Source organism: Myxine glutinosa, chromosome 5 (genome assembly GCF_964187855.1).
Source record: "Myxine glutinosa chromosome 5, kmMyxGlut1.1, whole genome shotgun sequence".
In the NCBI taxonomy this organism is placed as follows: Eukaryota; Metazoa; Chordata; class Myxini; order Myxiniformes; family Myxinidae; genus Myxine; species Myxine glutinosa.
In genome coordinates, this window is record NC_136265.1 from 17,093,525 (window position 1) to 17,109,371 (window position 15,847).

The window sequence follows — 15,847 nt, forward strand, 5'->3', positions numbered from 1 at the left end:
GAATCCATATTCAGATCTTCACCAAAATCGAATCGAATCGTCGTTGTCACACACACAACCTCTCCACCAAGTTTCGTCGAAATCCGTCCATAACTTTTTGAGATATCCTGCTATGTATCGTTTTGGCCCCATCTTCCAATGGTGAAGAATCACTGAAAAATTAAATAATTCTCATATCCGAATCCATATTCAGATCTTCACCAAAATCGAATCGAATCGTCGTTGTCACACACACAACCTCTCCACCAAGTTTCGTCGAAATCCGTCCATAACTTTTTGAGATATCCTGCTATGTATCGTTTTGGCCCCATCTTCCAATGGTGAAGAATCACTGAAAAAATACTACTAGCTGGATCGGAATCTGGATCTTCACCAAAAGTGAATCAATTCTTCCTTGTCACACACACAACCTCTCCACCAAGTTTCGTCCAAATCCGTCCATAACTTTTTGAGATATCCTGCTATATATAGTTTTTGGCCCTATCTTCCAATGGTGAAGAATCAAAAAATTCTACTAGCTGGATCGGAATCTGGAGCTTCACCAAAAGTGAATCGATTCTTCCTTGTCACACACACAACCTCTCCACTAAGTTTCGTCCAAATCCGTCCATAAGTTTTTGAGATATCCTACTATGTATCGTTTTTGGCCCGATCTTCCAATGGTGAAGAATCATTAAAAAAATTAAATAATTCTCATATCCGAATCCATATTCAGATCTTCACCAAAATCGAATCGAATCGTCCTTGTCACATACACAACCTCTCCACCAAGTTTCGTCCAAATCCGTCCATAACTTTTTGAGATATCCTGCTATGTATCGTTTTTGGCCCTATCTTCCAATGGTGAAGAATCACTTTAAAAATTAAATAATTCTCCTATCCGAATCCATATTCAGATCTTCACCAAAATCGAATGGAATCGTCCTTGTCAGACATCAAATGGGTCCACCAAGTTTCGTCCGAATCCGTCCACAACGTTTTAAAATATTTCGTTCACAGACAAACAGACAGAGGTGAAAACATCACCTCCGTCCTCCTTTGGTGGTGGAAGTAACAATCCATCGTTGCTCACTGGTGCAATTCTGCCCCCACCGCTCTCCCCATTGAGGTCGGGAGTAATGTATTTGCAGAGCTCTGCTCTATATTTGGTTGGAAGTTGACACATTTGATACTTTTCGTGATGATTTATCCCATTTTTGTTGCAGACGCTTCATCTTGCCAAATTGTGCACAGAGTTACAGCTCACCACTTTCACACCGATTTTCATGTATATATATATATATATTTGCACCACTTAGAAGTAGTAAAAGTAAAATAAAGAAACATTGCCTCTTTTCTCGTCGCTTTCGCGTGCCAGATATTGTAGTTTGCAAAACAACGATTGTAATGCTTTGCTCGTCGACTCGGTGACGTCATGGTCAGAAAGTTCGCTCTGAGTCTGCAATCGGTGGTGCAAATCCCGGCCGAGTCATGCCGAAGATTTTGGTTCTAAGATTTTGTCTGTAAAGTGTACAGAACACTTTACGTGTACGAACAGTGTACAGTGTACAGTGTACAAAACAGTGTACAGTGTACGGTACATAAAATTTTTTGTTTTTTATTTTAAATAATCTTACTATAATACGCAATTCGGTGTCTATCTGTCTGACAGCGATACATTCGGTCGTTACTTATCCAATATCAACCAAACTTCACAGGAGGACTAAAGATCACATTATGGAGGTTGTAACGACTTCCCTTGCCCCCCTCCCCAAGGGGGTTTTCCGCCTTGGTCGAAATCCGAGTTAAGGTGTATAGATAGCTTATTGTGGCGTTTTTCCAAGGCTGCTTCTCATAACAAAAGTAATAACAACAATCACGATAAAGCATAATATTAATGTTATTGCAAAACAATATTAATACTAACTAGAGCTGACACTTTACAACTGCTGGCAGTGATGACCGGTTTCCTCCGCCTTCCCGCTTTCATACAACCCTGCTTTTGATACAACCCCACTTTCATTGGACATGCTTTGATACAACCTCCCTTGGATACAACCCCGATATACACACACACACACATCCCCCCCCACACACATCCCCCACCCCCCCACCCCCCCTACCCACACCCCCTCCCCCCCCCCACACACACACACACACACACACACACACACACACACACACACACACACACACACACACACACACACACACATCCCCACATACACACACACACACACACACACACACACACACACACACACACACACACACACACACACATCCCCACATACACACACACAAACACATGCACATCCCCCCCCCCCCACACACACAAACACATCCCCCCCACCCTCCCACCCACACACAAACATCCCCCCACCACCCCACCCCCCTCCCCACACACACACACATCCCCCCACACCCCCCCACACACACACATCCCCCCGCCACCCCCCACACCCCCACCCCACACACATACCCCCCCCCCCACACACACACATCCCCACATACACACACAAACACACACACACATCCTCCCACCCCCCCCGCCCCACACACATACCCCCCCACCCCCACACACACACACATCCCCACATACACACACAAACACACACACACATCCTCCCACCGCCCCCCACACACCCCCCCCCCACACACAAACACATCCCCCCCCACCCCACACACACATATCCATAAACACGGACATCCCCCCCCACACCCCCCCGTCCCCACACACACACATACACACACAAACACACACACACACACACACCCCACCCCTCCCCCCACTTCCCACACACACACACACATTCCCCCACCCCCTTCCCACACACACACACACATCCCCCCACCCCCTTCACACACACACACACACACACACACACACACACACACACACACACACACACACACACACACACACATCCCCCCACACACATATATATCCACACACAGGCACCCCCCCCCCCAACACACACACACACACACGCACATCCCCCCCCCCACCACACACACACACATTCCCCCCACCCCTCCCCCCCACACCCACATATCCACACACACGCACATCTCGCCCCCCACCCCCCCACACACAAACATCCACACACACACACATCTCCATCCCCACATACACACACATCCACACCCCCCCCCCACCCCCCTCACACACACACATCCCCACATACACACAAAAACACACACACATCCCTCCCCCTCCCTCCACCCCTTCCCACACACACACACATCCCCCCCCCCCCCCACACACACACACACACACACACACACACACACAAAAGTGATTAAAAAATCCCGTTTCCTGCGGTTGGAGCGCAAGTCAAGTTGGAGTGTTGGTTGAGGCTCATAACGCAAAGTGGAGGAGGAAAGGGTGTTGAAGAGATGGCTCTAAGCGGTACCAAGGTCCCATGAAGGTGGTTTATATTGTAGGGTATGCAACTGCACATAACAATGATTTCATCACCCATTAGAAGCCTCGTGGGCACAAAATGTAATGGTCTGTAGAAGAAGGCAAAATTACTGATGTACAGTACATGAGAGGGTGAACAATATGATGGAGACTAAAAAAAAAGATAAGCTGGTGATTGTGTGCACAGAATAATAGATTGGAGACATGTTTAACTAGATGGTGTTTATAGAATACTTACCCCGCGCAGTAAACTTGGTGAGAGCCAACTCTTCTGTTTTTTAAGGGTTTTTTCTTTGATCCAACATGGCTGCCAGACCACGTGACCGATGACATCATACATTTACATTCTCCAATATAATTGTTGCGTACATCGCGCTCAAGGAATTTCAAACTGATCAAACTAAGTGTTTTACTTGTCGAATTATGATGTCATAATTAAGGCTCCAATGACGTCATCGTTAACAACACTTATTCCCCATGCGGAGTTCTTTACAATGAGCCATGTTTCAATTTTTTCCATGCAGCAGTTTCGGAGATATAGAGGTGCAACGGTTTTTCTGTTTTTCCAAGATGGCGCTTGTACCACCTGACCTATGACGTCATAACTATCATTTAAAAAATTCTGCAGGAAGAGACACTCCTAAGGTGAAAATTTTGTGTCAATCGGACCAATGTTTACTGAGAAAATCATTTTAAAAAATGCAGACAGGTGCATACATAAGGCCACACGTACACACGCAACCGATTGCTTAACCCACTTTTTGCTTCGCGAGCGCAGGGTAATCTTACTATAATTCACCAAATGTCCGTCCGTCTGTCTGTCTGTCTGTTTGAAGGTACCGCAAAAACGGCTGAACCGATCCAACTATATTTTGGGTGGGTAATCCTAGGACCCCCTGGAGTAAAATAGACTATATTGTTTTTCCAAGTTTTCCAATTTTCCCAAACACGATGGAATAATATTTACCGATATGAACGGTGATGTGGCTTTTGTTGAAATTCTACGTACCAGGAGAGAGTAGATCGACTCCTGACGAACTCTTCCTATATAAACGTGCGGCTCCGAAGTAACACGGCAGCGTGTGCAAAGCGACTCAGAAACAGATGTAGCGGCCGCTTCCGTGTTACAGATTCGGCGCGCACTCTTCACACATGAACGTGCGACTGAGAAAGACGTGTCGCGGCCGCTTCCGTTTTGCAGAATTCAATCTTTTTTCAAAATGGGTGCCATGTACTGTTTAGATTTTGATGATTTGCGTGTGATATGATTCAACGGATGGTTATATGAATCGTTTAAAATAAAAAAGCCTTCAATTTCTGACATTTTGCCTTTTCATTTGGGCTTCCCAATTGAAGCCCCGCCCGTAGGGCGGGTACCGTTGCTAGTAAGAAGTAATGGAAGTAAGCTACAAGTTGATAAAGAAGATAAATCGGGCAAACTTAAACAAATAAATCGGGGATGGGGAGGAAGGGGGGCGGTGGATGGGGAGAAATGGGGGAGGGGGGTGGGGAGAAAGCACAGAAGGCATAGAGGGTGCAAGACCAGAAAGGAGGCAGTAGAAGACAGAGAGACCTTTGACCTGTGTCTGTGATGGCAAAGTTGTTGTTGGTGATTTCCGATGCAGCCTTTGGCTGTTGTTTGCATCATTTTTCTGGAGGCGCGTTTGTGCCGCTGATGCAGTGCCCCAATTACCAGTGAGCTGGTACTCAATTTGCCGGCTTTGGAAGGATGACAGGCTGAGTCAACCCACCCGGCGTTAATTCAACGATCGACCGGGATTCCAACTCAGGATCCCAGGTTCCCAAGCCAGCACCCTAACCAGGCTTGATGGCGAAGTGGTAAGCCTATAGACTCCACTTCATCACGGGAGATTCCAATAATGTTAAAGGCCTTGGTTTCCATGGCGTCAAGCTGAGCAATATGTGACGCACGGGATCCAGCCCAGAGAAGAGAGCAGTATTCAATCAAGCTGCGGTAAAGGACATGCAGGTGGATAGGAGTTCAGGTGAGCTAAGGAAGGACATACGACAAAGGATGTCCAGTCGGCACCTGGCATTGGAGGCCAACTTCTGAAATGTGCTTTGCCCAAGAAAGATCGTGGCTGATAGTGAGAACCAGGAGTTTGAATGACTGAACTTCCTGAAGAGGATTGTTAAGAAAGTAGATGGGGGTGAGGGGGATTTGCCAGACGGTCTTTTCGGAAAGAGATTGTGAGAGTGTGAGATTTGTCAACATTGAAAGACATATTCCATGTGTTTGATCAGCTTGTAGTTTTGTCAAGGTCTGAAAAGAAGGAAGAGGCTGCAGCCTGCCTGTCTGAAGGACGAGGAATGTCACAGCAGAGGTTGGAGTCATCAGCAAAGAGATAAATATGATTTTCCAGAGAGTCAGAGAGATCATTGATTAAGATCAGGAATATGTCTGGGCCCAGAACACTGCCTCGGGGTACTCCGGCCTTGACAAGTACAGGAGATGAAAGGATTCTGTTGAGCACCACACGTTGGCTATGTTTTTTAAAGGTTGTAGAAATTTTTTTCTGGAGGTTTACCACCGTTGCTACAGCGAGCATCTTTTAGCCCACCTTGTTTAACCTGTTCCATAAGTTATTCGGGCCTGTTGTTTGTGCCCTTCATTACATCCGTAAAAACAGTAAATTTCCTGTTTGGAATGATTTTCAATTTTGTTTGACTATCACACAGGCAGACAGTATAAAAATAAATCGCACCCGTGTCCGAAGGAAGCGGTTCAGTTTGGCATTTTAAATATGAAATAGGCAAAGCCGAGAAATTAATGAAATCCTTTAGAATTACCCTTTAGGACCCCCTAGAATTACCTTTTATTGCCGATTAGAATTACCCTTTCGAACCCATTATAAATACCCTTGAGAACACTCCAGAATTACCCTTTAGAACCCTCTAGAATTACCCTTTAGAACCCTCCAGAATTACCCTTTAGAACCCTCTAGAATTACCCTTTAGAACCCTCCAGAATTACCCTTTAGAACCCTCTAGAATTACCCTTTAGAACCCTCCAGAATTACCATTTGGAACACTCCAGAATTACCCGTTAGAACACTCCAGAATTACCCTTTAGAACCCTTTTGAATTACCCTTTAGAACCCTATCAGAATTACCCTTTAGAACACTTCAGAATTACCCTTTGGAACACTCCAGAATTACCCTTTAGAACCCTTTTGAATTACCCCTTAGAACACTCCAGAAATACCCTTTAGAACCCTTTAGAATGACCTTTTAGAACCCTCCAGAATTACCCTTTAGAACCACCCAGAATTACCCTTTAGAACCCCCCAGAGTTACCATTTAGAACCCTCCAGAATTACCCGTTAGAACACTCCAGAGTTACCCTTTAGAACCCTTTAGAATTACCCTTTAGAATTACCCTTTAGAACCCTTTAGAATTACCCCTTAGAACACTCCAGAAATACCCTTTAGAACCCTTTATAATTACCCTTCAGAACCCTCCAGAGTTACCATTTAGAACCCTCCAGAATTACCCTTTAGAACACTCCAGAGTTACCCTTTAGAACCCTTTAGAATTACCCTTTAGAATGCTCTAGAATTACCCTTTAGAATGTTCTAGAATTACCCTTTAGAACACTCCAGAAATACCCTTTAGAACCCTTTAGAATTACCCTTTAAAACCCCTTATAATTACCCTTCGGAACACTTTAGAGTTAAACACGGTGGTTTAGACAGGTTCTTCTTCATTTTTGAAGGAAGGAGGACGGATGGAAGGAAGGACATCGCCAAATATTGAATCGGTTTCACCACTAAACAATTAACTCGCTCCTCTCTGCACATGCGTGATCGGGATGGATTTAGAGCCAAAGTACTGCTAAACTACAGGTTTGTTTTCTGATTCGTGTTCAAAATACAACCTTCAAATGAAATCAAGTTGTTGCTCGATCATAAACTGACATTTGTAGATGGAGACAGACAGTGAACCTATTGCTTCATCCAGCTTTTCTCGGATCCCGTAACTAGGATTGTCGACGCAGGAGGAGGCATTTCTTTTCACGAGGCCCGTCACACCCGTGCATTTCTGCCAATATCCATGAACTCCTCTATCTACAATGCATATTGGTCCCAATCGAACTCCATTTTAAACACATCTCCCGTTTCTGCTGCTACTACATCGATTATATGCATTAACTGCTCTCTGAGTGAAAGACCACTACCTTAACGTGCTCCTAACTCCCCTCTTCCTTACTCTGAAGCTACAGACCCTGATCATATCGTTGTTGTTGTTGTTATATAGCCCCGGACAGTTCTGTAAAACGGACACGTGCACGGAGACAGCCGATTGATTTAACAGGAGCGACCCAGAGATCCCCCACATCCAGGATGGTGTACTTCCGCCTTCACAAAGTCAGGGCGATGACAAAGTTAGAGAGGGAAAGAGAGAGAGAGAGCGAGAGAGCTAGAGAGCGAGAGAGCGAGAGAGCGAGAGAGCGAGAGAGAGAGAGAGAGAGAGAGAGAGAGAGAGAGAGAGAGAGAGAGAGAGAGAGAGAGAGAGAGAGAGAGAGAGAGAGAGAGACAGAAGAGGGAAAGGGCCGGCCCTCTGACCGTGACTGCGCTGCCCTGATGAATCCGAGCAGCAGGGAAGAATCTGGAGGATTTGGCCCCTGACTTGCCTTGGCGTCCCCAATACGAAGAGGCATTCCCGATAGTTGTGGGTCATATCGCTGTCTATTTTGCTGGAAAACCTCTTCACACTTATTCTGTCTATATCCTTCATTATCTTAAACATGTCCACCAGATCCTCTCATAATCACCTCCCTGTCTCTTTCATCTGCTCCTCACAGCTTAGTCTAGCTAGGCCTGGAATCAAGCTAGTTGCTGTTAGGGTTAAGGCTAGGGTTAGGGTTAGGGTTAGCAATGTGATTCCTCAGATGTTGCGAACAAAACTGTACAAAATACTCTCCATGAGGGATCACTAAATCTTTGTGCAGTGTTGAAACTATTTCCTTGGACTTGTAATTTGCTCCCCTCTGAAAACCCTACTGACTTTACCGATACATGCCTGGCACTGTCCTGATAAAATGGATACTTTGCTTTCATGTCCGGCCGAGAGAGGGAGAGGCGGAGAATTGTACGTTGATGATCACTTCAAGGTGGCGCAGAAACAAGAACAAAGAAGTTTACGAACAGAAGATTCCTGGCAGACTTGGTGGTGTTATGGTTGTAAGGTGTTATGTTATGGTGTAATGGTTATGGTTGGAGCATCTGCTTAGAGTCCGGGAGATCAGCGCTTCAAACTTTGACCGAGTAAAAACTTTTAAAACGGTACGTTCTGCTTCCTTGTCCAACGCTCAGCATTTAAAAAAGGATAAATCAAGGCCAACTAACCATATCGTAGACTTCACGGGCCTCATGGCGTCCTCCTTTTGAGGAACTCATATTTTGAGGAACACGGGCCTAATGGCGTCCTCCTTTTGAGGAACTCATATTTTGAGGAACACGGGACTAATGGCGTCCTCCTTTTGAGGAACTCATATTTTGAGGAACACGGGACTAATGGCGTCCTCCTTTTGAGGAACACGGGCCTAATGGTGTCCTCCTTTTGAGGAACTCATATTTTGAGGAACACGGGACTAATGGCGTCCTCCTTTTGAGGAACTCATATTTTGAGGAACACGGGACTAATGGCGTCATCCTTTTGAGGAACATGGGCCTAATGGCGTCCTCCTTTTGAGGAACTCATATTTTGAGGAACACGGGACTAATGGCGTCATCCTTTTGAGGAACATGGGCCTAATGGCGTCCTCTTTTTGAGGAACTCATATTTTGAGGAACACGGGCCTAATGGCATCCTCCTTTTGAGGAACTCATATTTTGAGGAACACGGGCCTAATGGCGTCATCCTTTTGAGGAACATGGGCCTAATGGCGTCCTCCTTTTGAGGAACTCATATTTTGCGGAACATGGGCCTAATGGCGTCCTCCTTTTGAGGAACTCATATTTTGAGGAACACGGGCCTAATGGCGTCATCCTTTTGAGGAACTCATATTTTGAGGAACACGGGCCTAATGGCGTCATCCTTTTGAGGAACTCATATTTTGAGGAACACGGGCCTAATGGCGTCATCCTTTTGAGGAACATGGGCCTAATGGCGTCATCCTTTTGAGGAACATGGGCCTAATGGCGTCCTCCTTTTGAGGAACTCATATTTTGAGGAACATGGGCCTAATGGCGTCCTCCTTTTGAGGAACTCATATTTTGCCTCCAAAAGAATCCCTGACCAACCATTTGGGGAAATGTTTCTTTTTTCCAAAATACGGGAACCATTTGAATGAGAGGAGGGAAGGAGATGAAGTGGTAAAGCGACAGCGCCATTGCCAAGTGGCAGTGTCATGGGCAAATTGTAGTAATTTTCGCTTTCCCTTGACAAGCTTCTCCGGCCATCTTGTCTCGGCGCACAGTTTACAACGTAGGCGTACGGAGCGCTCCCTTGCTAACCATCGATCAACTACTCCACACTTTGATGAACCTGTCTCAGTGAAGCGCACGGACAAGACGTCTGCAAGACTACTGTTATATCATGCGGCTCAATTTCCATGCTCATGCCCATTTTCCCAATGCGTCCAGGCAGACTCGGATTACATTCGGTGCCTGTGGCGACGTGTCTCTTTTTACAGTACCTGTCTAGAGGTATCCTGAACTCCAGTAGTGAGCACTCAGAGCGTTGATACAAATTGACCCACTGTCACAATTATAAAGCAGAAACATGAGACAAACTGCATAACCCTGCACTTACCGTGTAAAGAAAATATTATTCTGAAAACAATTTGCGTTCTACAGTGTTTACGTATATAATTCAATTTCAATAAAGGTTTGCAAAAGTTTCAATAAATTAATGCCAGGTTTTCCCGCCAATTTACTCAGTGGTTATTACATCACCCTATCTAACACGTTACATTAGTTCTTCATGCCTGTCATTTGTGTCCTTAAAAACAGTAAGTTTCATGTTTGGAATGATTTTCAATTTTGTTTTCTTGACGTTCAAGTAGACGGAGCAAAAAAATTATCTCACTCCTGTCTGCACATGTGCGATCGGAACGAATTCAAAGTACTGCTAAACTACAGGTTTGTTTGCACACGTTTATTTAATTTTAATACTAGAACAATGCGACTGAGTCGCCAATATGCTTCCGCATAGTCCCACAACGGGTATATGCCATCACTCTGCATATGTATGGGTAGGGGATCACGTTTATGAAGTTTCGTGTTGATTGGATAAGGTTCGTTTTTATATCCAAGATGGCTGCCAAACCACGTGACCTATGACATCATCATTTTCAAACTATATGCAATAGTGCTGTTAGATGATATTTGTAAAATTTCGCATCGATAGGGTGAGCGGTTTCAGAGATGGAATTATTTAATGTTTTCCTTCAATCCAATATGGCTGCCAAACCATATGACCTATGATGTCATCATTATCATGTTTTTGTTCGCCATTGGGAGTACTTGACAATGGGCCAAGTTTAAAAATTTTCCATTCAGCGGTTTTTAAGAAATAGATATTTTAAATTATTTGCGTTTAATCCAAGATGGGTGCCATACCATGCGACCTATGACGTCACAATTATCATAACAACATTCTGCATGGCTGTCGCTCCTACCCTGAAAGTTTCGTTTCTATCGGACAAGTGGTTGCTGAGAAAAACGAGGTTTAGCCCCTACGGACGGACTTTGTCGGCGGAGGCATTAAAAAAATTAAGATTATTTAATTAAAATTTCCTTAATATTTATTTAATATTTATATGAAGAAATGTCAATGTCTACCCTTAAGTTAAGAAAACAAAGAGCAATCTAAATGGTAACTCTTCAAAAGCAGAATCAAGAGCCACGTAAGGCGAGCAAGTTTGGTGTTTCCGCGCACGTAGAGCAGCACGAGTGCTCCTCTTATTCAGTCACAATGACTGGAACAAAAAAATCTGAAGTCGAGGCAACACAACTGAGGGCCTATAGTAGCCACATGTTCCACTCGTGCTTCCATCTTAACGTCACAAACGAATCAAAATCACAGCGTGCAGACAAGATGGCGCCACGGCGGGCCGGGTTGGCTCTCGACGTACCATCTCCGATGAATTGCAGCAAGGCGAGGTCGATCCTACGCTTCCACCGCGAGCCCTTCTGGAGCGCGATGCCGTAGCCTGTTGTAGCGAACACTTTCCCACTGCCAATCGTCACCAGCCTGCAACCCTCGTCTTTGGCGGCCATGTAATTCAGCACCGCCGCGTCATAGATGAACGCGTTCAACTTCCTGCCAGGGCGACGGGGGATACACAACATAAAACAAGGCAATATATGTATGTCTCTTCCTTATATAATCCAAAATGGCTTGTCCGACCAGCACCAAATTTTGCATTCACGCTGAGGGTATCCAGGGTGAGGTTTTGGGACGAATTAACAGTCCCTTCCTTCTCTCCTCATTCACCCAAACCCCGCAAATGTGGAGCAAGATTCTCCCCTGTACCTGCAGAATAGTGCAAGTGCTTTAACTACTGACCGTTGCTGGTATTGTGCCTGTGGAAACATTGCCACCCATATGATTTTAACCACTAACCACCTGTATCCTTACATGACAACAAGGAAGGCCATCTTGAGATAATTTTCATGCAAAAACGAGAGCCAAGTCACGTGACCAAATATGGAAATGAACAACGTAAAGAAGGAGATTGGCAGCTCATCCGTATGGAGATCAGCATCCAGCATGTCATAAAGATTTTATATATATCGATCAGGAAATACGGCTCAACATAAACATTTCCACATTTCTATAATGTGAATAATGGGCTGGCGGGATGGCCAGGAGCAGCGCAAACTCACCTATGAGCTGTGTAGCCTGGGTTTGAATCTAGATCCAGGTATAAACTGTCATCCTGGTGTTTCTCAGGTCGGGTCATCCTCGGCATGTATGTTAAAACTAGAACGCCACTCAGTAGAGCGCATACTCCCGCCGTGGGTTTAGTTGGAATAATACGTTTTGTTTAACATCCCCTCTCCCCAAAACAATAAATGAAAAAGTAAGTAGGCCCTAACTGTCAGAGAATTAATTTTGATATATCTCGGAATTAGAGGAGAAAAACATCATTTAAGAATAAGAATATAAGCTTTAATTCAGTAACACAGAAAAAATCTTTCCCAAAAAAAATTCCCCAAAAAATTCCTGGATCCGGAATAATATCCTGAGCTTCACCAAAAACGAATCAATTCTTCCTTATCCCAAGGGCAATCATCCCACCAACTTTCATCCAAATCCGTTCAGAACTTTTCCAGATATCTTGTTCACAAACACACGAACACACACACGGACACGAGTGAATGCGTTACTCCCTGGCGGGAGTAATGAGTGTCCCGTCTACCGGCATTAGGTGGACGATGTTAAATATCCCACGGCGCCCTTCGCGAAGAGTAGGCAAGTTATCGCCGCCACCCTGAACAAGGTAGTCGAGTATCCTGCATCAGAGGGGCAACCCATCCAGGATTTTAACCCTCGCCAAGAAACTGTTTTGGCAGAACCTGAGCTGCTTTGGCAGGACCGAATTGCACCTGAGCACGAGAATAACGTGGATAAAAACATTGTAGGCCAGGTAGAACATTAGCCACACCTGGCGAGCATAAAACCATCCATCCCTCCTTATCTGAGCGTTTTTGAATTTCTCCAATTTTTTTTCTTGCCTAGTGCTTACAGGATATATCGCATCATTGAATACACAATTCCTCAGAGAGGTTATTGACAATATGGACCTTACAATATCCCACAGGATAGTTTGTGCGAAATTATGGAGTATTGTTGGACCAACACTGGACTGGTATCCCAAAGACTGTGGGTTTCAAATATGACTGAAGGCAATGGTACTTTGTACTTGAAGTCTTAAGATCTCTAAACTGAGCTAGTTGTGAAAGAACTAACACGTCAATATGAGATTGACAATGAAACTCCCAGCTGACTCACTAATTGCCACCTACCTGGTTTGGCTAAAAAATGTCCGCACCTGGTGGTTTACTCTTAAATGCCTTTCAGGGATAGATAATATTGACACTAAAATGCGACTCACAAACCCATAACTAGAATGGCGCTCGGTAGTGATCCCTGGTGTTGGGCTAGCGGCTAGGGTGCCGGCTTAGGATCCTAGGATCCTGGGTTCGAATCCCGGTCGATCGCTGAATTAACGCCAGGGGGGTTGACTCAGCCTGTCATCCTTCCGAGGTCGGCTAATTGAGTACCAGTTCACTGGTAATTCCCTGTTTGTCGTTAAAGGCGGCAAAAAGGGTTGGCGTCAGGAAGGGCATCCGGCCGTAAAACATTGCTTCAAATAGGGGACCGAAAAACAACAACAACCACGGTTCCCGAAAAAGGCCAGCGGGGAAAAATGGCCTCTAAAGGTGGTTTAGTGAGCACACCTCTACCAAACTGAACAGTTTACGATTTGTATCCACTGATATACCGGATATGGATCCAGACCTGAACCAAAATCTAATCAGATTGTTCTTGTCACCTAAACCAACTCAACCACCTAGTTTTGTCATAAGTTGTCCACAACTTCTTGAAATATTATGCTACTCGTAAAAAGCCCGTCAAATATGACGGGTTGGAACAGTTTTGTTTTGTATACAAGATTAGGAGATGGCAGCTCATGTAAGAGCTAACATTAATCAGAAACAAACAAACGGACACATAAAACATACAATAAAGGGAGCGGGAGACAAGATGGGGAAAGAGGGGGAAGCACACAAGTACAACATTTGAGAGCAGGGACATCGGGAGATCTGTAGGAGCGAGAGAGCTTGGGGGCATGGGAAGGGGGGTGGGAGAGGTAAAAAAAAAACACAAGGACACTGCAAGGACTTCCAGGAAAGAAGTCGGAATTTCAAAAAAAGTGTATCTGGGGTGAATTAGCCGGGGTAGAAAAGATCAAGGTTTTGGATGGGGGAAGATAAGAGATGGTGGTGAACAGCTGTTTTAAAGACCTGGAGGGAGGAGTGGGATTGAAGGGAGTGGGGGAGTTTGTTCCAGAGGCGGGAGAAAAGAGGAATGAAGGAGTGAAGGTGAGCAGAGAGTCTTGATTTATTAGACGTTTATGAGACGATATGAAGCCTCGGCCTAGTGTCAGATGTGCCTATATCTTTTTTATTTATTAGAATCCTACAGATGAACACTCGTTTTACTCTGCGTGCGTTGCACATCGCGTTCTGCGAATTTCACCTTGCTCACCTTGTATTTATTGTTATTTTTTAAAAAACGCTTCTGTACACCGCCCTTAAGGCTCGATTTGCAAGCACCTTCTACAATTTCAATAGAAGAGACATAATTACTCTTTTATGGATTTGTATTCTCCAATTTATTCTCCACCTTCTCCAACATTTCGCACTTGTGTTAGTGTTGAAAAACCACTTTTCGCACTTGTGTTAGTGTTGAAAAACCACTTTTCGCACTTGTGTTGGTGCAGGAAACCACTTTTGCACTTGTATTAGTGTGGAAAAAACACTTTTCGCACTTGTGTTAGTGTTGAAAAACCACTTTTCGCACTTGTGTTAGTGGAATTCGTGGAATTCTCCAATCTCTCCAAGAGACATAATCTCCAATTTATTACATTTGTATCGAGTTTGTTTTATCCTCAAAAATAGACCATAGTGAACACACATTCGTGTTAAAAAATTAGAATTGAAAATTGGATAAAAAATTGGTCAAATCTCACTCAAATCGTCCATATGAAGGGGGGACAGACATCTATACACACACAAACTGGCATTATGTATATACGGTAGATATATTGTTTTTGGCCCTATCATTCAATGGTGAAGAATCACCTTTAAAATTTCTTTAGATCCGGATCTTTACTAAAATCTAATACATTCGTCCTTGTCACACACCCTACCTGTCCACCAAGTTTCATCCAAAATCGAAAATAACTTTTTGAGATATTCTGTTCACGGACAAACAGACAGACAGACAGCAGTGAAAACATAATAACTTTCGTCCACCTTCTGTGGCACAGGTAACAAAGAAAAACTGGTTTGATCACCTTGCCCTCAGCAGACCCTTCCTGGTTTGTAACTACCTCAATTGTAGTGATCTCCAGATCAAAATATCAAAATAATCTCAAAAGAAGAACAAGCAAGAAATTCCAGATTTAGAATTTCACTGTTGAGACAATTGCGGATTGACACGCTTTGCAATTATTGGAACTTCTCCCATCTCTTTCCATGTTGTACCGTGAGGAGAGCCCAGGATGAAAGGTTTAGGTTGAATTGAAAGGGTAACAAACAAACAAAAGCAAACAAGAAGAGCACGATACTTGTAAAATCCACCATCCCCAAAATAAAAAGTTGCGATAGATACATCTTACAATCGAGTGAGAGCACACACACACACACACACACAAACGGGAGTGATCAACATACTTGTTA

The 15,847-nt window shown here is 44.3% G+C and overlaps 1 protein-coding gene across 1 annotated transcript in view; it reads right to left on the bottom strand.

Moving 5' to 3' along the window:
* LOC144892085 (glutamate receptor ionotropic, NMDA 2B-like) overlaps window positions 1-15,847 on the bottom strand; it is a 248,235-nt gene that overhangs the window by 22,220 nt on the left and 210,168 nt on the right. Inside the window, exon 11 of the mRNA XM_078777254.1 lies at window positions 11,509-11,696. Coding sequence (XP_078633380.1) covers window positions 11,509-11,696 — 188 coding nt within the window. The remainder of the gene's footprint in view (window positions 1-11,508; window positions 11,697-15,847) is intronic.